Source organism: Cavia porcellus, unplaced genomic scaffold, assembly GCF_034190915.1.
Source record: "Cavia porcellus strain 051 isolate PalLab524CR breed Dunkin Hartley unplaced genomic scaffold, mCavPor4.1 scaffold_2, whole genome shotgun sequence".
Classification (NCBI taxonomy): domain Eukaryota; kingdom Metazoa; phylum Chordata; class Mammalia; order Rodentia; family Caviidae; genus Cavia; species Cavia porcellus.
The window spans coordinates 35,652,135-35,675,394 of record NW_026947485.1 but is presented as its reverse complement, the minus strand read 5'-3'; the positions used below and the strand labels follow the sequence as shown (position 1 = coordinate 35,675,394).

The following is a 23,260-nucleotide window of genomic DNA, read 5'->3' as shown; positions in this document are numbered from 1 at the left end:
TGCCATTCATCAATCTCAAAATATACCCCCTTCCTACAAAGACACTTATCCCATCATTCCCGTCACTTTCTCAAGCCGTTCTGGAAGTCCTATTTCATGAGTGTCTTTATGAGGTACTGTAAAAAATGCAGTGAATGCTGCTCCCAAGTGGCATCCAACAGAATGACAGACTCATTAAAGCGCATGTGTCCCTCCAACTTACCCAGATCTGGCACTGTGTAACTTCTGGCTCTACCCCAAATTCCAAATGTCATAAAGTGAAATGTTTTCAAATGACTCAGAACATCAGGGCAGTAACAATATACCTAACAATACTCATGCTAGAGGACTTCCAGAACTGCTTTAGAAAATGGAAAAATCATGGCCTAAGAGTGTTCCTAATGTGTTTTTTACTGCAATAATTTTTTTCAACTTAAATGCTCACTGTATTTTTCAAACATACTATATAACTAATTTCTTTGCTAACATTGTATAGTTTATAGACTATATTTTATCATTCAGAGAATAAATTTAAACTTCACCAGAATGCAAAAGTAAGTCCATGGTATCAAAAAAAAGGCTAAGAACCTCTCATCTAGTAACAAGCACAAGTTTGGAACAAAGACAAAGACATTTTGACCCAATCATTGTCACTTACCCTATCACAGCCTCAGTTTCTTCATCAGTAAATATTTGTAAGAGCAGTGAGGATGTGATAGTGAAGGAAAAGAGGATGAATCAAATGTTACATGAAGCCAGATTGTGGTAAAGATGATACAGTTAACAGCAAACATGTAACCAGTGCGACTTTTTTTTTTTTTCAAAAGATTCTAATCAAAAAAAGTTTTAGAGTCAAAGCAAAGGTAAAACAGTTTCTAGTTTTACAATCTCAACCCTACCAGAAGAGATCTACAATAGCACAGGCAATCCTGGCCAAAAAAGGGTAGGTTGGAGGCATCACAATCCCTGACCTGAAATTATACTACAAAGCTGCTATAATAAAATCAGCATGGTACTGGCAATAAAACAGACCTCAGGATCAATGGGACAGAACGTAAGTTAGAGACACAACTACAAACACACTCAGCCACCTTTTCTTTGACAGAGGGGCCAAACATGTTCTTTGGGAAAAAGACAGGGTCTTTAACAAGTGGTACTGGAAAAACTGGCTTCCACATGCCAAAGACTTATACTAGACCCATGCTTATCATCAGGCACTAAACTAAAGTCAAAATGGATAAAGATCTAAATAATATGATAGAAACAGTAAGTCTACTCGAAAACAAAGAAGGTAGAAATCTTGAGGACATAGAGGTAGACAGAGTTCATGCACAAAACCCAAACTGTACAGGAAGTAACTTCAAAGAATTAAAGACTGGGATCTCAACTCATTAAAAAGTTTTCGCACATCCAAAGAAATCATCAACAGAGTAAAAAGAAAACCAATGGATTGGGACAATATTTTTGCCAACTGTCCCTCAGACAAAGGACTTTCATCTAAAATATATAAAGAATGGGAAAAAAAAAATCAAACCTCTCCAATTCAAAGACTCAATTCAGAAATGAGCACTAGAGATAAATACACAATTCTCAGATGAAGAAATACAAATGACAAATAAATATATGAAAAAAAATGTTCAACATCACTGGTCATTCAAGAGATGTAAATTAAAACAACACTGAAAGATCATCTCACTCCAGAAAGAATAATGAATACGCTGGAGGGACTGTGGGGAAAAAAGAACCCTTCTCCGTTGGTGGGAGTATAGACTGGTACAACCACTGTGGAAATCAGTGTGGAGATTCCTCAAAAAACTAAGATTGGAGATCCATTTGACCCAGCTAGTCTCCTTCTGGGTATTTTCCCAGAAAAACTGAAACCATCATACCACACAGATATATGTACATCCATGTTTATAGCTGCACAACTTGTAATAGTCAGATCTTGGAAACAACCCAAATGCCCATCAACTGAGGAATGGATAAAAAAGATGTATTTTTATACAATGGAGTACTATTCAGCTATAAAGAAGGATAAACTAGAGGTAAAAATGGATAAATGGGTACAACTAGAAACCATACTCATAAGTGAAACAAATCAGATTCATGTGTGTAAATACCATACTGTCTCACTACTGTAAGAAACTGAAAGTAAGATCCAAAAGTTACAACAGATATAGTAAATGAGAAAGAAAATGCTCAAAAGGAAATCATACTGTTTGATCAATTTTGCATGCCTGTATTTGATAACCTAAGTAACTATTTTGAAGATAACAATATGTAATACAACAACTATTGTTAAATTTCTATCATCGGGGGCTGGGGATTTAGCTCAGCGGCATAAGCGCCTGCCTTGAAAGCAGGCAGTTGTGAGTTCGATCCCCGGTACCGATAAAAAGGAAAAAAAAAAAAAAAAAAAAAAAAAAAAAAAAAAAAAAAAAAAAAAAATAAATTTCTATCATCTTGTTTTGAAATCCTATATCACAATTGTTTTTTTTTTGTTGTTGTTGTCATTTGGCTTTCATTACTGTTTTTTTCTTGTTTGTTGGATTGCTTTCTTATTTTTCTGTGGTTTTTTTTTTCCTTTAAAATTAAAAAAAAAAACTAAGTATAATCTGAACTCTGTAGGGAAAAAAAAAAATCTTGCCCTCAAGTGATCATTAAAAAAAATCCAAAATCATAATAAAATAAAAAGACAATCAAGATTTGAGTCAAAGAGCCACAGCTCATTATTTTGCAAAATCTTTTAGATTTTTATCACTTAAGAAATGTTAACTCATCTGAGCTGAGTCAACCAAAAGAGGACATTACGGTTACAATGAAGATGCAAGAGCGGTTTATCCTTAAGCACAAAGCAGCTTCACTGTTTTATCTTTACCACAGAGGATAAAAGTCAAACACAGTAGCTTTAGTTTGGGCTCCAATACTCAGAATCATTCCGTGAACAATCACTTCCAGAGACAACAGCCATGAGCTTGGGGATAAATCTGGGGGTAGTAGGAGTAAGTAGCATTATTTATATCTGCCAGTATTCTGATGTTAGGCTGGGAAAATAACATATACACATAACTTTAACCACAAAACAGTAATAGTTTTAATCCATCACTGAGAACCAACTGAGCATGCTAAGGAATAAATTAAAAAGTAATCAAGAGTTTCATAGGGATAATCAGCGTAGGCTTCCTGGAAGAAGCAGTATACTACTAATGAATCAGGCCTAATGGAAAAAAGAAAGGAGGTGAGACTAATAAGGGAAAGGCAATGAAGAAGAAGGCCAGCAGGAATCAATGGCTTCTTTAGGAAATAGTAACAGACTTCCTTTCTGAATTCAGTCATCAAAATAATCACAGATAGGTAGGCACTCACTATCAAAGGGTAAGTGCAGGAAAATACTCCCCAAAATCATTTAAAACCTTTTACAGACAATAATAATAAAGTATTTAGAAAACAGCAGAAACAAAGTGCCAGGGACCAAAATCTGTACTAAAGGGGGCTCAGGGGGCTCAGGGGTCCGAGAGAGTGCATGTTTTGACCTGTGGGCTGAAAGGTATACAGAAACTTTGCTTGCCCAGCAGCAGGAAGATTCACAGAACTCCAATATTCAAGGATAGGTAAGATCTGTTGAGGGTGCCAAATGTTTTTAGAATAATGCAACAGAAAGACTAAGGTTTCCTGTTAACGTCTGTCCTTCTTCCCAAGAATGCTTTGTTCTTCTTACTGGCCCACAGCAATTACCACACTGTTCCTGGAATCACACACTACCCTTCTCCATCACTGACCACTAAAAGTGAGCCAGCCCAAAGAGGGCCCTGTCTTTGCCCATCCTGAGCACTCACCTCCCAGCCTCCCTTTCATACATTACTAAATTGCCTCTGTCTCTTATTTCATCCTGCACCGTACCCCCATACACATAGCTGCGAATCTTGGCCAGGTCTGAGGCAACAAAGAAGCAGAAGCACAAATTCTTTCCCAAGTTAGCCCCAAAACATACATAAATCCACAAACTAAATGAGTCCTTCAGGGTCTCTGAAAGCAAGAACCAGAGTGAGGACGTTCTGCAATTCTTGCCAAGAGGGTGGCCATTTTTAAAAATATGTACACATGTACCCTAAAGTTATATAAAATAAACACTAGTTAAAAGCAGTGGTGGTGAACCTATGACATGTATATTACTGTTTTTTCTCGTAAGACAAAAGATGTTAATAGACATCATTTTTTCTAAACTAAAACCTCTATATTCAGGTCTAATTGCAGTGTTGGCACTTCGTGATAAGCAAGTGGGTCTTGGGTTGAGTTTGGGCACCTAGTCTCTAAAAGATTAACCAAATGGTTTAACATTTGGTTACTTGCTAACTTAGTTATATTTTTACAATTTTATAGTTCTGTATTTTGAAATCACGTTAAACTTACAGAAATATTGTAAAAATCGACATGTAACCTTTACCAAGATTTCCAAATTAACTTTTTTATCAAGTAGTTTTGATCATTCTCTCTATAAATGCACACAAATATTTTCACTTGACTCACATGAAAAAAAGTTGCAGACACGTCTTTTACCTTAAATATTCCAGCATGATTTCTAAAACATAATGACTAAGTACTATAAAACTACAACTTCATGATCAAAATTAGGAAATTAACAGCAAATATAACCAGTTATATTTTCAACTGCCTAATATGAAAAAATTTTGATTCAGAACCAATCCAGAATTACACTTAATTATCATATTTCTTATTGCTAGTGCTGGGAACTGAACCCAAAGCCTAAAGCATACTAAGGAAAATATCCTCTGCCTCTTTTTAAGTTATTGAAGGCAAACTTATGCTTAATATATCCACTCAAAGTTATCCTACTTGTTTTTCACTTTTTACATGCACAGTTTTATTTTTAACTAAATTTAGAAAGTCTTATTTACTTATTCAAATATATGAAGCATAGGAAATGCTTTATTATTTTATCATACTAAGACCCACAAGACTAGTCTTGTTAGTTGTGTTTATTCTCATTCAACCACCAACACCTTGAAGGCAACAAAGCATCACTCTTCTTGGGATCTCTTAGGATTTACACATAAGTATGAATGTTTAAAAAGCAAAGTACTGGTACATTTGAGTTTTCAAAGATGGCTCAACAGGATGAACAAATAGAACAGAACTATTCTGTTCAGGCTAAACTTTTCAGTAAGATTCTCCATGAAAGAGTACAAATAACTGTACACTAAAACAATTAGATAGTAAGTGTCTGAGCATGAAACACTATCTTTGTGTTGTTAACCATAAAGTATAAAGAAAAAGACTCCATCTCCCAGCCGTCTACTACTACCCTCGGAACATGGTCAAACTCCCTTTTATAGCTAACAAGCTGCTGCTGTGTTCCTCTGATTCTAAGACACACATGTATTCACAATTTAAAACTGTGTATCAGTGACATCTTTCTACCACTGTGGGTTAGGCAGCAATCATAACAAAGTTCATAACACTGTCCACATAATAACAAAAAATAATAGCATCAAAATATGTAGAATGAATGCCATCTGCTTGGGGAAAAAAATTTTGTTTTTAAGAAGCCAGCACTCTAATAGCAGAGTGTTAAAATGTGCAAAAATCACTGATAAGAACAACTCACAAGTTACATGAGTAACTCAGAAGACTTGGACTCTGTTGTAAATTTCATAGTTAGCACTCTATTTCATTAAATTTTCTTTTCTGTGTTCTTCCAATAAATATAAAAATGTACATTCTAACAGATAAGAAAACAGTTTATCATACCTTAACTGTCATTTCTCACCAAAACATAAAATAATGGCATATGTCATAATTACTAGCATCTCAGACACAACAGAATAGTTTTTCAAGCACAAAGAATGCTGACCAACACTCTTAGAGACCCAAGCAAAGCCAAAAAGCCAAACAGTATTACACCTGCCCACTTTAACTTCTCCAGACATGGACAAGGTCTTGCAAATCAGCAGAGCCCTGCATCATTCACTCAAGCAGCTACTCCTCAAGGCTAAACTTCACAAGACTAGGTTCTCCATCTCCCTACAACATGCTCCTGGCTCCTAAGCGGGGGGCAGATAGCATGGGGACAGCACAACACACATACTCCCCCCCACCAAAAAAACACATCTGGAATGCTAAATTAGGCCTGCCAATGCTGACACCATTTTTTGTTTGTTTGTTTGTTTGTTTGCTTAAGACAGGATCTCCCTACGCAGTTCTGGCTGGCCTTAAACTCCAGGCAATCCTCCTGCTTCAGCTTCTAGAGTGTTAAAATTTATAGATGTATACCATCACACTGGGCTCGACAGTACCTTTTTAATTAGTATTTTTTTCCCTAATTCTCTAGAGTGGTTTTGTTGTTGTTGTTGTTGTTGTTGTTGTTGTTTTATTGCTGTTTTTGTTGTTTGTTTTTTCTCCCCTAAACCTGGAAGCTGTCAACTGCATTCATCTACTGGCCAAGTTATTCTGTTTTTGGCGGGGGGAGGGAGTACAGAAAATCTAACTCAGGGCCTTGCACTTGCCAGGTAGGCACTGTGCCACTGAGCTATATCACCAGCCCTGTGCCAGTTATTCTAAGCATCATATCCAAATAAATTATTTTAAAGCAATGGACCTCTAAAAATGCATAAAACTGTGAACAAATATTTAAAGATAAAGATGTATTTCAGACTGGGGACAAATTTCAGAGAGACAATCTCATTTAATAAATGCTCAGATATATCTCATTAAGTTATATATATATATCCTGTGACATATAATAAACATACATAGCTCAAAAAACCAAATCATTCATGCCAAGAGTTTTTCCCCCCACCAACCAAGGTTAAGACACAAAGATGAATCAAAATGGTTTTTATCTAAAAATCTCCAAATCAAAGGACTCTGGGCTAACAACCAATTTCACCAACTGACAGATAAGAACACTAAGGCCCAGAGAAACAAAGATATTTATCCAAACTTAAAATGGCTTGTTGGTCATAAGGTAGTATAGAAGTACTTTCAATCAGCACACAGTGTTCTAGGCTGGGTTAACTTGAGGTAAGTACCACTCAACTTTATAGGAAACCCACAGTGATTCAGGATGACCAGGCCGCAAAGGCAAAGGCCCCTTACAACACCCTCTTGCTTCTGCACTGGTCAGTATAGGCACTCTGGCCTTTTTGTGAAAAACGGCCTGACATGGTATGAAAGTAGTTCCATGTACACAAACTAAATCCTCTCTTTTCCTCCCTTTATGATTTTAGGTGCACAATTCAACAGTTAATACTCTTGAAATAGACAAAAACAAAAATCATCACTTTCACAATTAGAAAAGTGAATGAACAAAACCCACCAAAATTACATAAATTATTATGAAATTTAAGTTTCATAACTCTTTTGCTTCATTGTCCACATATTCCAGCCACAGCAAAATAACTAAAGGGAAAAAGTTTACATTTAATATTAAGCCTATATAGCAAGGAAATATTAGTGACTACTAAACTGTTAAAATGTCCATTCTAATTTATTTGGGTCTGACATATTATTTTCATAAGTGCCAAGTAAACACAGACACACAGAAACACACAATTGTGTGTAAAGATGCATAGAAATGTTTGTTTCAACCAGCATTATAGAGACAATATTGAATTCCAATGTTGGAACCTATAAATGGTATTTCAAGCCATCTCACAAGGCACACAGGAAACCTGTACAAAAAGGAGCCAGTCTTGACTGTATGCTGGGGACGCCACCAACCAGATCTGGTTCACTTAGATATTCATCATTAAATAGCAAAATGTCGGGGTTGGGGGTTTAGCTCAGCGGCATAAGCACCTGCCTAGAAAGCAGGCAATCGTGAGTTCAATCCCCAGTACCGATAAAAAGGAAAAAGACAAATAAATAAATAGCAAAATGTCATAAGGGTTTTGTTAACCCAGGAACCCCACTATAAGCCTGAAGAATTATTTCAATGACAGTATTTCAACATTATTTCATTCTTTGGAAAAATGCATCCTGAGTCACCCAATACTTGGGCTGGCCCAAGAAAGAGCAGTGGCTTTAGAAAATAGCCCCCAACTCTCTCAGACAACACAAACACAATAAGGGCCAGACTTACTCATGTCTATTAATATCCATGGCTTTTCCACCCAGCCACAGTGCTCAGTGGACATTTACTCTATAGGTATCTCTGAGCAATGTAATAGCTATCACGCACAAAAGGAACAGGGGGCCTATTTGAGACAACTGGGAGAATTTTCCAGCAAACCTGGTGGCTTATCCCTGTCTCTGGTCTAGTAAGCCTTTCCATTCATCCTTAGAAAAACCCACCAATCCAGCCCAGGCCAAAGGACTGCGCATTACTCTGCTACCTGCAGCACAAGACAAGAGAAACCAAATATAATGCTTTAGTATTACAGTCTCTTAAGAAACCCAGTAACAAACAGAATCATATTGAAAAACTACCCACTTCCATTATTTGTGTTAAATCAGGGTCAAATAGACCATATCAGCCATCCTAAAACATTCATCTGAAGCACCCTCTTCAAGATAGTTGCCAATCACATGAAAAAGAAAAATGTACATATACTAATGGTAAATGTCCCAAAAGATTACGCTGGTGATGGAGTGTCAAGAAAATAACTACTTTATTTAAGTTTTTCGATGATGAATTCATTCAGAATTTCTTGTGGATAGACTGTGTGATGAATATCTTTTGGATGTGATTTTTGTTCATTTTTCAAGAGGGCTAAATTTTGCATGAATGAGTAAACCAGAATAGGTGCACCCTGCTGTTTCATCAAAACAGAAATTAGCAGTCCCTACAACGTGGAAGAAAAATGAAAACCACATTAAACAACCTACCTGAAAGCACATGCTTTATTAATCTGTATAGCTGCATAAATGCTTTAATATAAAATACTTTAAAATGAAGCATCTGTTAATGAGAAATATAAAATCAACTACCTATAACAAGCACTACCTACCTCTCTTATTCTAAAGGTGGCAGAAAAATGGTACTATCCTTTCTATGTCTCTAATGTACTATGTCTTTTTATTAAGACAACAAAATGTTGCCTTTGATCTTTCCCATTATCCTCTATCATCAAACCCAACATGTCTAACTGTAAGCACCAGTTCATCCTTCAGTATTCAATTCTAACATCACTACCTCTTCCCAGGCAGAGTTAGTCCTTAACCATCAGCTATGCTCTGTGTGTATCTCCATCACAGCTCATGCTGCCTCACCCTGCTCTATTCATCTTTGAAACCCAATAGCCACTACAGTGTCTGGCACATAGCCAAGACTAACCAAATGTTTGCTAGCACACAACGCAGAAGGCCAAATCGAACGCAGACAGAAAACAGTAACACGGTTTGGCAAGGGTCAACCTGGAGCTGGTGAAAGATGGGAATAAAGTTGAGGGCCTGGCTGTTGTGTTAAGGAAGAAACAAAGAATGGAACATCTATTGATCTCCTGCTATATTTCAACACCTGCACGTGATCTCATTTAGTCTCTATGACAACCATGTGAAATTGGCATTAAGTCTCTCCATTTTATACTGGAGGAAAATGAGAAAACTTGCCCAAGATCACACAATTATTGAGCAGCAAAAGCTCTTTGAACACTAGACACACACCCACCACACACTCTTCAATTCAGAGGTCATTTACCATCACCTTGTCATCTCCTGACTGAAGGAATGGGGTTCATTTCTGAATGGGGTTCATACCCTTGTTTTTGAAAAGCACACAATTACATCAGAGGCAAGGAAGCTGAGGTGATGACTCCAGTTGGCCTCTGCACCTGGTCTGCTTAGACGGTACAAAGCATGGCCACTGGGGAATATCAAGTTAGTGGAATCCAAAATGTACAATACAGGATAGATAATTATACTACTAATCTCTGTTAGCCCAACAAAAAGAATGATTTGTGCTTTCACTGTTTGATTATTTACTCATGAATATATCTGTAATCTGAACAACTAATTTGAAGACGATATGCAACATATTAACCACTTTTAATTCCCTATTTTTCTGTTTTGAAATTATGTACTATTGTCTTTTCTTCTTCTTCTCCTCCTCCTCCTCCTCCTCTTCTTCTTCTCCTTCTTCTTCTTTCATTTAACAAAAAGAAGAAAAAATGAACTGTAGGCCTGAGTTACTAGGGTGGTCTCTATGACACTTCAGGTCAAAATATTTTTATTTGAATAAAAAAAAAAAGAGGGTAGTTTTCAATCAAAATATAGCATATTCTTAAAAGGCATCAGTTCAAAGCCCTATAAACCATGAGCAATGAAAATGAACAATTAAAAAAATGACTATTTTTAAATGTTTTCCTTTGTCATTTTTACAAAAAGATGAACATAGGTTATAAAACAAAAGCTATGTCAGCCAACATATAACGTTCAACAGGATGGAAAACAAGAATTTATGAAAATAATTTATCATTCTTAAGTTTATTAGACTTTTAAAATTTTTTAATTATATAGTCCATGTTTTCCTTAAAGATTTTTTAATTCAAAAACTAATAAAATAGGTCAAAGGTCAAAGAATAATATGAAAAGAGGATTATAACATTCCATAATCTTATAATACTCCCCGTAGAAAGTTTCTGAGATAGAATATTAAAGCAACATTTTTAGGCAAGCTTTAAAACCATGTCTCAAAAACAGTTCAATCCCATGGGATTCCCAGAGAAGTCAACAAGTTTTAGAAAAATTGAAGAAACACATTATACTTAGTGGGTCTGTGTTGTCCCACAAAATTAACAAAAGCTTCTTAGCCTGCTTCATTTTTTCTAGTACTCAAAAAGCAAAATACAGATGGAAAGAGAGAACAGTGGTAGGTGACCTTATCACTGCAAGTGCAAGGACACACATACAAAGTTAAAGACAAGTTTCAGGGAAAATAAATTGAGGGATGTTGGGAGAATTTTGTTAAAATAATTATATTTTGCTAAAAAATTTATTTAAATAATTAAAAGAACAAGATTCAGAATCTATTACCTGGAAAAACAATAAATATGTTTTGGGGGAGTCATTTACTTTAAGTTTTTCTGTAATACTTTTGATTTAAATCAAAACTGCCCTGATTATAGCAATTGATTTTCACATCATTCTTCAGCTCTAGCCTGAAAAATAGCATACAGCAATCAATATTTTATCTTATCTTTGAAAGTCATGAGATGACCATTATGTCAACAGCAAGACTAATTACATCTGATGAATTTAGTGTACTACCAAATAAAATGGAGTGCAAAGCCAATCTGATACAGTATGTCACAAGGTGATGAGGTGAAAATGGGAAGCAACAGTAAAAACCAAATTTGTAGAGCTTTTTCTTTTTCCTTATCAGTTAGGATTTGGATATATAGGTGCATTTGAACACAGAGATGCCAGTCTCTCTGTCCTCCCCACAATGACCTCAGGAAACACAACCAGTAAGCCTTCTTTCCCACGTCTACCGGAAGCCCAACCAAACAGTTCCTGGGCTTCAGACACCTGAAGCCTCACGGTTGAAACAGCTGGCTCCAGCAACTGAAGCCAGTGAGGCCAAAGACTGCTCTTTAAGGAAGAAAGATATTGTGCTCACTGAATCAGAAGCTGACATCCAACATCAAAACAGGCACACAGGAAAAGGCATGTTATTAGAGAGTGCTACTCTCAAGGGTCCCAGAGTTTTGACAACAGGAAGCAAGGCGGGGGGATCCTAATAGTTGAGGTAAACAATAGCAAAGAGAAAGAACGAAACAACACCAAGAATTTGGAGGCAGATTTATTCACATTGATGGGCTCTGATGAGGATCATTCCCAGAATATCAGGCCCTGATTTCTGGTGGTCTAGGGCTTATATGGGATAAACAAACAGGAAGTAAAGAGGCAGAATGGCTTGGCAACTGGGGATTGGTTTATTCAATATGCATCGCGGTGACCAGCTATGCATTACAGTGACCACCCACTTCTAAGAGACCAAAAGCAACCAGAACCGAAACAGGAACTACTGCCTGGACAACTAAGAAACTGAAGGGGGGTGGGGATTTTCTCTTATAGTACTAACCTTACCAAGTCCTCAGTCCTAGGTCCAGGCACCTAACCCATAATCCCAAGAAACTAAAGTCAGATTCCATCTGACCTAGTGAACAAGGAAAGGGCGGAATGTGCCAGAACTTGAGAGTGTAAGGACCAAGAAAGGAAAATATCCACGTGTTCAAGTCCTCCCCAAAACTTGGCAAGTCTATGCCAAAGATGGCTTCCTTTCTAAATTAAATCATAAACAGGAGTTAGACACACATCTCCATAGCAGTGTTTTCAAATCAGGGCTCTACTGCCCACTCAGTAGCCCCAGAAACTTGTACTTTTCCACAGACAGCATTCAAAAAAGTGCCCTTACAACAGGGCTTCCTTGGATCTGCTATAGTTAGACCAGAAACTGATAAACTTGGGCCCCATCCCGCCTGGTCAAGTCTCTCACAGCCACGCCCAATGGAAACAATCCAAAGGGAAGATTGGTTTTTTTCCTCCTTGTCTCTGACACATGCCCTTATACACAGAAGTCTTCATTTTTCTGATTTGCTTTAGCTTATTCATTTCACATTTACTGAACAAACAACATTTTAACATAGGTACAAAGGTACAAAGATGACTAGTAAATATTCCCTGCTTTTAAAAGCTCATAACCAAGCATGAAAAACAGAAAAGTAAATGTATAATTACAGTACAATGAGTTATATACTGTAACAAGTAAAATTAGTCACACAAGAAAAGGAGAATCTTCAAAAAGACGATAATTTGTGCACTCCACCCTGGAGAGTTAGAGAAAAGGCACTTAAAGGAAGAGCTGCCTTTCCAACCCTCTGAGACTTTCCAACTATGGCAAAGATGGGAAAGTACAAGAAAAAACTTAAAGCAAGAATGTAAGAACTGAAGAGCAGAGCAGCACTACTCACACATCTGCAAAGGAAAGTGACAGCACAAGGGCTGACGGAGCAGCTGTGTGCTTCTCTAGCATTATCATCTATGAGATATTCCAACTGCTTTCTATCGTCATAGTAAAACAGTTATCATTACTACTCTGAAACTTAAAAAGTAATCTCAAGCACCGATCATTTGATACTAATTAGAACCCTTTTTGCAATTAGCTACTCATTCAGGAGAACCAGGGCATACAGCATCAAGCATTAATGAAAAAGTTTGAGGATTCCTACTGTCATGTCCATATGGTCCCCCAAAGCCCTTCAAGGAACCTCAAGTAGCCTAGCAGCTGTCAACAAAGTGTCAAAAAACAGTGGGGGAAAGAACAGGTTTAAAAGGAGACTTAAAAGCACTTATGGTTCCCTAGTAGCATAGATTTGGCCTAACACAGAGCACTTACAGGAATCTAGAGAAGTGACTCCAAATAAACCAGGAAAAAAGGAGTACATAGGAGAAATAAAATGCTGTGTCAGGTGTTACTTTTTAAAATGTTTTTTACCAGAAAAAAAAAAAAAATCAGCAGCAGCAACAATAACCAAGTATTTGGCTGACAGCTGCAAAGTCCATTGATTTTTAATACCTCTGCCCACAACAGAAAAATGTACATTTCAAACTCCCTTGAGCAATTTATTTTAAGAGACCTAAACCTCCAGATGATGCCCTCAAAGTCTATCAATTTCCAAGAAAGTACTTCATTGTTTGTCTTATAAGTGATACATAAAATTTAAGTCAAAGACCATATTTTTATGTATTCTGTGTCCTATGCTCTAGGGTGGCTTAAATAATCAATGCCATTATCTTACAAATCTTAACATATACTCTCAAAATTTCTACTATATAGTTGTTTTATCTTTGATTATACCCAACATCTTGGTTGTTAGGCCAAGACCAACATTTGTTCTATAAGAAAATGCAATCCACTACCTACCACACACATTAGTGTTCAAAATCTATCAAAAAAAAAAAAAATGGGTAGTTTCTTTAAAACAGTTTCTCTTTTATCCACAATCATTGAAGGCAGTGAGGAGTAAGACTTGAGTTAACTTCCAGCTCCTGAGTACTGTGGCTTTGGGGCATTACTACAGTTCTCATTTCTACATGCGTTTCTCCCCGACTTGCTGCTAACCCAAGCACAGGCAGGGGATTTCTAATCCACTTGATTTCATAAAGCACTATGTGGAAGCACTTAAACAGAGTAAATTAAGCAAAGGCAGTCACAGGACAGGGGCCAGTAGTTAATCTGCTAACTAGGAAAGGAATGGACACAAGTATCTAGTTGCAAGAAACTTGGAAAGGTTGACTCACCAACATTTTGGAAGCTACTAAGCTTTTCCTCTACAATTCTTTCCCTTTACTGCTGCAGTTTTTTTTTCTTCATGACTTCCAAAAATAGAAACTATATAATCAATGACTGGTTGCTGCATAAAAAAGAAAGTTTCCTAGGTATTCATCTCACTGTTAAAGTGAGTTTACATTTTTGCTTTCTAAAAAAAAAACAAAGAACAATGAACCAAGGGCCACAGAGGAAAGTGTCCTAGACAGGACTGGACTGAGTGAGCCAAGGAGTGCCACTAACCACCCCTGCAGCCTGGGTCACTAAGCCCCCCAAGCGTTTCTCTTGGCTGCTTCCACTCAGACTAACAGCTTACCTTCCGTATCTCTAGTTTCCCATTCAATCTTTACATCATCCTTCCAAGAAGCCCCTGAGTCACTTTCCCTGCTCAGAAATCCTCTGTTGTGCCAGATCCCACCACACTGCCTTAACAGTTTTCTTTGGCTACAGGACCAATTAATGGCAAAAATGCTATATAAGACAGCTTTTCTTCTTATTGATAGTAAGAACAGCTTTATTTAGTTGTATGGTAGAAAATATACATTCTTACATTGACAGTTCTTTGTTGATTATAAAAATATCAATAAAAAATTCAGCACTGCATTTTTAACTACAAAAATGTTATTAGTATCTAAATATTCTTGAAGAAGCAAAAAATGCAATTTTCTTAACTTGCATCCCCAAAATTAGATAGAATTGTAGCTGCCTGAGTCCTACAGAATAAAATTAAGACCTGTACTTCCCCAATCTACCCACTCATTAGATCTTAGGAATCCTTTATCCGAATTAATCTGGTCTGTGTAACTCTCTCAGGAATACCTTCCATATCAACACCCTTTTTATCCTCTTATCTTCAAAATTTGGATCAAGTCCTGTCCCCCTGATTGGAAGCCTGCCAGCTCAAACTCCTGATCTCAAAGTACTTTCCAGACTTTTTATATATTCTATCTCATTTACATATGCATTCACTTACTCAAAAATATTAACAGAGCAGGTGAAGGGTACTAAACTGATAATCATTCACTACTTAAATGCTTTGACCAAACTAATAGTTCCTTCAAATCAAAGATCATTACTGTTTTAATATTTGTTGACAAAAGCAACCAGCAAAAATGAGTTCTTTAGCCTTTCATTAGGGTATAGTGAGCACACCTGTAATCTTAGCACCTGGGAAGCTGAAGCAAGAGAATCACTGTGAGTTCACAGCCAGCCTGAGCTACACAGTTGAGTTCAAGGCCAGTATGAACTACCTAGGAAGACTGTTTCAAAACAAACAAAAAACACTAAAAAAAATGTAACCATTCATTAAATGTGGACTGTTTATGGATTCCCTTTTAAGAACAGAACATACTGACTACAGAATTAGATTAAATCCTTGGAACTTTCAGGCAAATTATCCATGACAGTATACACAGTAAGTACAAACTTGAGACACCAATATCAACAAAGTTTCATATATTAAAGTTAGAAATTTAGACTTGCAATTCCCTTTGGATCTTATAACTCAAGTCAAAGAAATAAGTACAACTTGTTTACTTTGAAGTCTCTCTATAATCCTATGTCTAAATGAGCCTTAAAGAATTGTTTAAGAATAACTAAGAAGGCCAGATTCTGGAAGAAAAATACACAGAGCTTATAGATGAATCGGTTTTCCTAAATTGGCTGTTTCAGTTTTGGCTGTGCTATTTCCTGAGCAAATTGGTTTCATGCAATTTGTTAAGGCTGTCAAATACTTAGTGATCTCAGTGATACACTTAACAAAAATTGGCAGATCTTTGTTATTTTTCACAATGACAAGTTCACAGAGAATTTACACAATGAGGTTAATAATAAAAGTGAATTATTTTGTCTTTTTTCTAGATTTATCATTTTGATCTGGCCACTTGTTATTTGGGAAAACAATAAATGACCTCCAAATATAATTTCCTGTCTGGTCTTTTTCATAACTGACTTGGGATTAGTTTCTTTACCACTAAGGAAGGTAAAGCTTGAGCAATCTGACCTCACCCTACTTCAGAAAAATTAAAAGATCTGGGTGTAAAGAAAAATCAATACTCAACAATGGTTTTCAAAATCAAAGATGCAGGATGTTAATCAAAAGGTAAACTTATGATTACAGCTATACATAATGCCATCCCCTTATGGCGTACAATGCCAGCCTAAAAAAATTATCTAGTATAAAAGCAAACCAATACAGCTAAGAAAACACAGCAAGGAATTTGAGGCAGCGAGGACATAGTTAAGTTCTTTAGAGCACATTCATTTATTAAAGTGGCATTGCAATCTGCTCTATGTCACACAGTATATTATTTTGCCCAAACAGCTTTACATGCAAATACTTATTGCCATGAGTCACTGATCTGGTTCAAGGTTTGGCAAAAAAAAAAAAAAATTAGTTTCAGTAAAGTCTTCAGAGAAGTTCACTTTCTTAAAGTATAAATTACATTTCTCAAAACTATATATATATGACAAGATTCAGTTCGGGATTTAGCTCAGCGGCATAAGTGCCTGCCTTGCAAGCGCGTGGTCATGAGTTCGATCCCCGGTACGGATAAAAAAGAGAAAAGAAAAAGAAAAAAAAAAGATTCAGTTCCTACTTTCAGAAATCCTAGGCCTCTCAGTCCATCAAATACACTGCCCTTTATTCACAATATGAATAACCTAGGGCAGATAAGAGAGTCCTAACAGGAAGAAAGCATCTTAATAAATATTAAAAACAACTTACATTTAATACATAATTTACTTGACATTAAAAATGTAGACAAGGCAGGTGACATTTTTATCAATACATTTTTGTAGAGTTGAAAAATTATTCATAACACATCTAAATTATAAATCATAAGAAATCTATTCTTGAATATTAACTAGAGATTAAAATCCCTAAATGAGACAAATAGAGAAGGAAACAGAAATTTTCAGGCTTTCTTTTATCAATATATTTATTTTAAAAAAGAATAAATCTTTGGTAATATACACAATCATAGTCTAACTGCATTCTTACCCTAAAGGCAAGAGCAATTCAAAGACAGTATGCCAATCTTGGTTTTTTTCCTTGACAGATTAGCATAGGTAAGGAAAGCCTTGCTGAGACTTTTCATTTAAACACAGTACATGGGCTACAAAAGTGAGCCACTCCTCCAAGTCTTAGGAGCCAGCACTCCCAAAATACTCAAAACACACAGGCTGAGAAGCTCTACAAAAGATCAAGTTAATAAATACCATGTCTCAGGGGAGTAGTCCCTGAAGTTTTCATTTGAAGCACTGGGATGTAAAAAGGGAAGCAAATAAGATTCACAAGCGCAAATGTACAGAGCCATTGAGCTCCATTACATCAGTCACTTTAGCATTAAAACTATCTGATAAAGCTCACAATGCCGAGCACTGCCATACTGTAGACCAGAGCCATGCAGCAGAAATGTTCTATATCTGTTTTCCATTGTGGTGGCCACTAAAGACATGAAGTTGCTGAGCATGAGATCTGGCCAGTGCCAGTGAGAAAATGACACTTTACTAATTTTTATGAGACTTCTAATAGTCACAAGTGACAATGGCTACAATTTGAAGAGTATAATCCTAGCCTGACCACCAAAATATAAGAAGTATTCTAAAATTTCCAGTACCTAGGTTGTCACATGGACCAGAGATTGTAAGCCACATCAATCTGGAATGGGAAGGGATGAAAACAGAGCATATCATGTCATCATGTAATGCTCTGCAGGCCATATGCACCATAGGATATACCAACCCCCACCTAGACTTTCAAACTATCCATTTAAGAAACCAACCCAAGAAGGAAAGCATTTTCTCTTCTTCATTTACTATTGCATGAAAGTTAGTATGTGAAAAAACTAGAAGAAGCAGTAAGAACTTATAGACAGAAGATTCTTTCCTAAACTCAAGAAGAAAGTCACTACAAGGCAGCTCCTTTCTTCTGACTAGTTTCTTTCACATCCTTTCTACAAATGAAGCAAGGTGTCATCCAAATTATAGTAAGACAGAATGATTAACAGCACCTGCTCTGGAGTCTTCAGATGGATGCTAAACTAATCCTCACCTCTTTGCTCACCACCTGTGAGACTTTGAGCAAAATAATCACTTCAAGCCTGTTACCTTCTACAGAAAATGGGTTAACAACAGTTCCCCTCTCACAGAGTTAGAAACAAAATAAAAAATATCTAAGGATTTAACCGAACACTTGCCAAAAAATAAACATTATTTAAGTAGTATCTATCATTATTTTAATCATTATTTTTCTTCAACATCATCCTATCTTCTTAGCAGAGTAGGTAGAAAAATAATCTACCTAGAACAAATTATATTTTAGAGTATCAATTTTAGAAATATGATATATTAAAAGGTATTTGTAATCCAAACTACTTGCCCTATGTAATGTCAATATCCTCTGGGTTTCTTTTATACTATGGTTTTATCTTCTCATTACTATATATTTAGCTCTATCTACCCAAAATCTTTAAATTCTTTGAAAAGACAGATCTTTTTCTATTTTTGTGTCCCCTGGAAATAGCTCAAAATTGTATGTCCAAAGAAAGCATTCAAAAAATGTCACTTAATTGCATATCCAGGTTTGGTGGTGCACACCTGTAATCCCAGCACCTAGAAGGCTGAGACAGATGAATCATGAGTTCAAGGGCATCCTGAGCTATATAACAACTTCAAGGCCAGCCTGGACTACATAACAACAATAACCCTGTATTAACAGCAACACCAAAATCGTAGGTAAATTTATGGAATTATATTCCAAAATAATCAAAAGTAGTTACTTTAAAATGGCTCAGTTATATCCTATATTAATTCAACAAATACTTAATAATTACTCACTAAGAAGCAGGTACTATCCTAGGAGCTGGTAATTCACCTATGAAGAGACAGGGAAAAAGGCTGATGTGCTCATTTTCTGGTAAAGGTAACAGTCACAGTGGAAAAGTAAAAGGGTGGTAGGCCGTAATGAATGCTGGGATGAAGCTAAGAGGCAGTGAGTAGCCATGGTGTGCCTTGAAGACCAAGAAAACCAGCTCAGAAAAGATGGAGAGCCACCACTCGGACAAGACATGAACTAATTTACTTTTTTTCAAAAATAGCAAGGGCCTTCGTGTGCACAGCACAGCACAGGAGCCAGTCAGGCTGCTCTTGGTGGGAGGTATCGTAAGAGATGATGCTGTCTGCATTGGAGCACAGAGATAGACAGACCTGAAAAGATACAGTATAATCAAACACATCTTGGAGATGGAGTTGACAACACTAGCTAAAGCCTGACATAAAGAGTAAGGAAAAGACAAAACAAGGATGAATCTTTCTCAATTCTCTATTTTAAAAGTGGCTGGGAAAGGACAAAAACCAGTATTTATTTACCTTGGTAACCCTTACTCCTACTACATCAGAAGCTCAATTCATGTTTACTGGCTTGACAGGGGAGGTCACAAACCACCCAAGTGAATGGCATACAGGGAGCAGCATCTCTTCTTTCACCATCTGTAGCAAGATTTACCCCTTTCTAATAAATATGGAAAAGTCTCAATTAGTGTAAAATTAATTATTTTCTCGTTGCCTTTCACAATAAACTGCATGCCCATCCATCATTTGGGCAGTACCACAAACAGTACTGAACACAGAGCAGTCACTCACTAAGCATCTGGAGGATGAACAGGTGGGTGATTGGGAAAAGTGGAAAAAGAAAAAGTGTTAGGTTTTTACCCATTTTTATCCAGCAAGATCTATAGATAAAATAAGGCTTCCTAATGCTCTATGGATTTCATTTATAACATCATATCTTTGTCAATAACTAAGATTGATTATGATGAAGTAAATATTTTATATCTTAAAAAATTTTGTTAGAAAATAACACTTTGAAATACTAATAATTTGGAGCAGTAAATCACTATTTCTAAGCGCAAATTTTTATAAGTATTTACTCCTAAATATCCAATCTTACTAATAATCCATTTAATAATTAAAGATATGAAATCAATTTCTAACACCTAATAAGAGGCTTTAGGAGTGAGATAAGAAAACAAAATCTCCAAAGCCTACAAGTAAATTCATTTGTATGCCAAACTTTTTAAAAATCCTCATAATTTCTAACATTCCCTATAAAAAGTTGAATATCCAAAAAGCAAATGATAGAGGAAAGTTGAATTTGACTATTGAGTGAACATTTTCCACTTAAAATTTTTCAATTAAAAAACCCAGAAATTAAAATGCTTTTGATACCTGAGGCACCATAAATACCAGAATACCGCTGAGACTTCGAACCAGATGGAGAGGATTCCTTCATCCGATCAATCACATTTTCTGAAAGCTGAAAAAGCAACATCAAAATAAAATCAATAGTAAAAGAGCAAGAAAGAAAAACAGTGCAATAACATCTATACGATTTAGTCTTCTACATCAATATGTATAACAAATAGCCTACAGAAAAGTGGGCTAAATCTAATAACTATAAAACCATTATGAGTCAGAGAATGGCTTTAAAAGTTTGAGATACACAACACTACTCCTTTATTTCTTCTAATGCACTGCTAATTGCTCATTATAAATAACTTTCCTCCTTGTTTTGTTGTGCACTGAATTGTAATCTAAGAGAAAATATATGCCATAAGAATTTCTTTAACTTTTCTCCCCTATTCCTACAAATGTAGTATTCTCCTTTATTCTTGTGACAGTCGTTATCACTATCAGATGTTTCTTGGTTATTGTCTAACTTTCACGTTAGAGAGAAAGTTTCAGGAAAGCAAGGAGTTGGCTGTCCTATCACCATGTCCTCGGAGCCTAAATAAGCCTGGTTAATGAAACTGTTACACAGATAGATAAAATAGCATGAATAAACAAATGGCTGCAGCGGAAAAAGGGGGCATAGTGAAAGAGAAAGTAGAGATTCATGATTTTAAAAACTCTTCATAAACTCTTCAGTCTAAAGAATATGAACTAGATCACAGGACAATCAAGCACTACTGAAAGATTAGAAGCAGGGTAATGGCATGGTAAGATTTACATTTCAGCAAGAGGACTTTGGCTAAAGTGTAAAGAACAGACTGGAAAGCGCTAAGAACAGAAGAAGGACCCCTGAAGGAGGCTAAAAGACCACTTAAGAAGCTATTAAACATATGTCCTCACCAAAACTTGCAAAGGAATGTTCATAGTGACATTATTCAAAATAGCAAGAATGTAAACAAATACCTATTTACTGGGAAAGAGATAAACAAAACATTATTATCTATGCCATACAGTTTAGCAATAAAGAATAACAGTCTGATAAAGCTACAGTGTTGATAGACCTAAAATTAAGCTAAATGAAAGTCAAACACAAAAGGCCATAAATACTGTATGATTCTGTTCATATGAAACACTCAGAAAAGCCAGCACTAGAGAAAAGGCACTGGTAAACAGTTGCCTACGCCAGGGTGGGAACAGGGATTAACCATAAATGGGTACAAGAGATCTTGCCGGGGTAATGAAAATGCTCTAAAACTGGATTGCAGTAATGCTGCACGACACAGTAAACCTAAAGGGTATGGAATCATACACCTAAAACAAGTGAATTCCATGGCATGTACATTATTCTATAATAAAGTTGTAAGGGGAGGAGCTGTTATAGTAACCCAGGAAAAAACATAAAAGATATTTAGGACTCAAAATAGCTAAAACTCACAAAGTGCTTATTAACCATTTTTGTGCCAGGCACTATACCAGAGTAATCGTTAATCTTTAACAGGATGATGAGATAAATTTTACTATCTCTACTTTGTAGGGAGGAACCTGGAAACATAGTAAACACTCCTTGCCCTGGACACACAATTTATCAGCACAGGTTTGAATCCTAAGAACTCAAGAATTCTGTTTGAAAGGCACCAACATCCCCCTTCATTACCAGAAACAAAGAGAAGGCATCAAGGACAACCCCAGGTGTCCACATCAAGGGACTGGGTGAGATTATCATCCTGAGCAGTCAAGGACCTTCTTCCAGTTTCTACTTGCTCAACTCACAACTCTCTGTCCCTTTACCAAGGACAACTGTGGACTTATTCTTGTAAGAGTTACTAGTAGCCAAATAAATAACCTGCTATCATGTTATATACTTTATTAAATTTATAAACCACCATACACAGATGGTTGTAGAAACCCCTCCTTCAACTCTTCTAACATTCCACTGTGCTGGTTCTCTAAGGACTCTAGCTAGCCATTCTTCTTTCTTTAGTAAGATTCCTCTCTACTGCCTACTCAAATGTTAAAGGGTTGTTCTTTGTCCTTATTCTGTTCTTATTCCATTTACCCTTGGCACTCTCATTCAATCCCTTGATTTTGAACTGCTCCTGATAAATTAGTAAAATCTAAATCCAGTATCCCCAGCTGCCTAAAACAGGATCTGTCAACACCTTTCTTCATTCTCTTGACTATGACTTCCCAACCCACAATGTTTAAAGAATTTATCATCCCTTATCTCCTCCCCTATTTTGTGATACCATGAATAATCCTCCTTAAAATGCAGATCTGACTATGGTAACTTCCTGCTTCAAAGCCTTCAAAAACTACCCGAAATAGTAACCCTTCATCTCTAGACCACTGTTCTCTTTACCATTAAACACATTCATTCAATCCTACCCATAATAAAAATGCATCATTCCTCTTAAAGAGATCAAATGAGCCTTCATTTTAGAATTAGATCCTAAATGTTCAGAATTTGGATTTCCATATTAATCTTTACGTATCTCATTTATTATAGTTAATATAGTACATTAAGTTATATAATATATAGTACACATATGAATTAAATGAGCTGACATATCACTTAATGTTTTATACTTCATATGCATACATATTAATCACTTAATAAAGTACATTAAATGTGACATGTAAAGCTTAAGTGATATATAAACCTCACTTAACTTATATATGGCATATATATTTAATGTACTATATTAATGTTACAATATATTATATACACACTAGATTGTGTATTAATATACCATCACATAA

At 36.1% G+C, this 23,260-nt stretch overlaps 1 protein-coding gene across 3 annotated transcripts in view; it reads right to left on the bottom strand.

The window, feature by feature from the left end:
• The window catches only part of Chchd3 (coiled-coil-helix-coiled-coil-helix domain containing 3), a 269,090-nt gene that overhangs the window by 238,910 nt on the left and 6,920 nt on the right, over positions 1–23,260 (bottom strand). For all 3 annotated transcript variants that reach the window (XM_063240579.1, XM_063240587.1, XM_013150504.3), the window contains exon 2: positions 20,498–20,585. In XM_063240579.1, the coding sequence (XP_063096649.1) occupies positions 20,498–20,585 (88 nt within the window). The remainder of the gene's footprint in view (positions 1–20,497; positions 20,586–23,260) is intronic.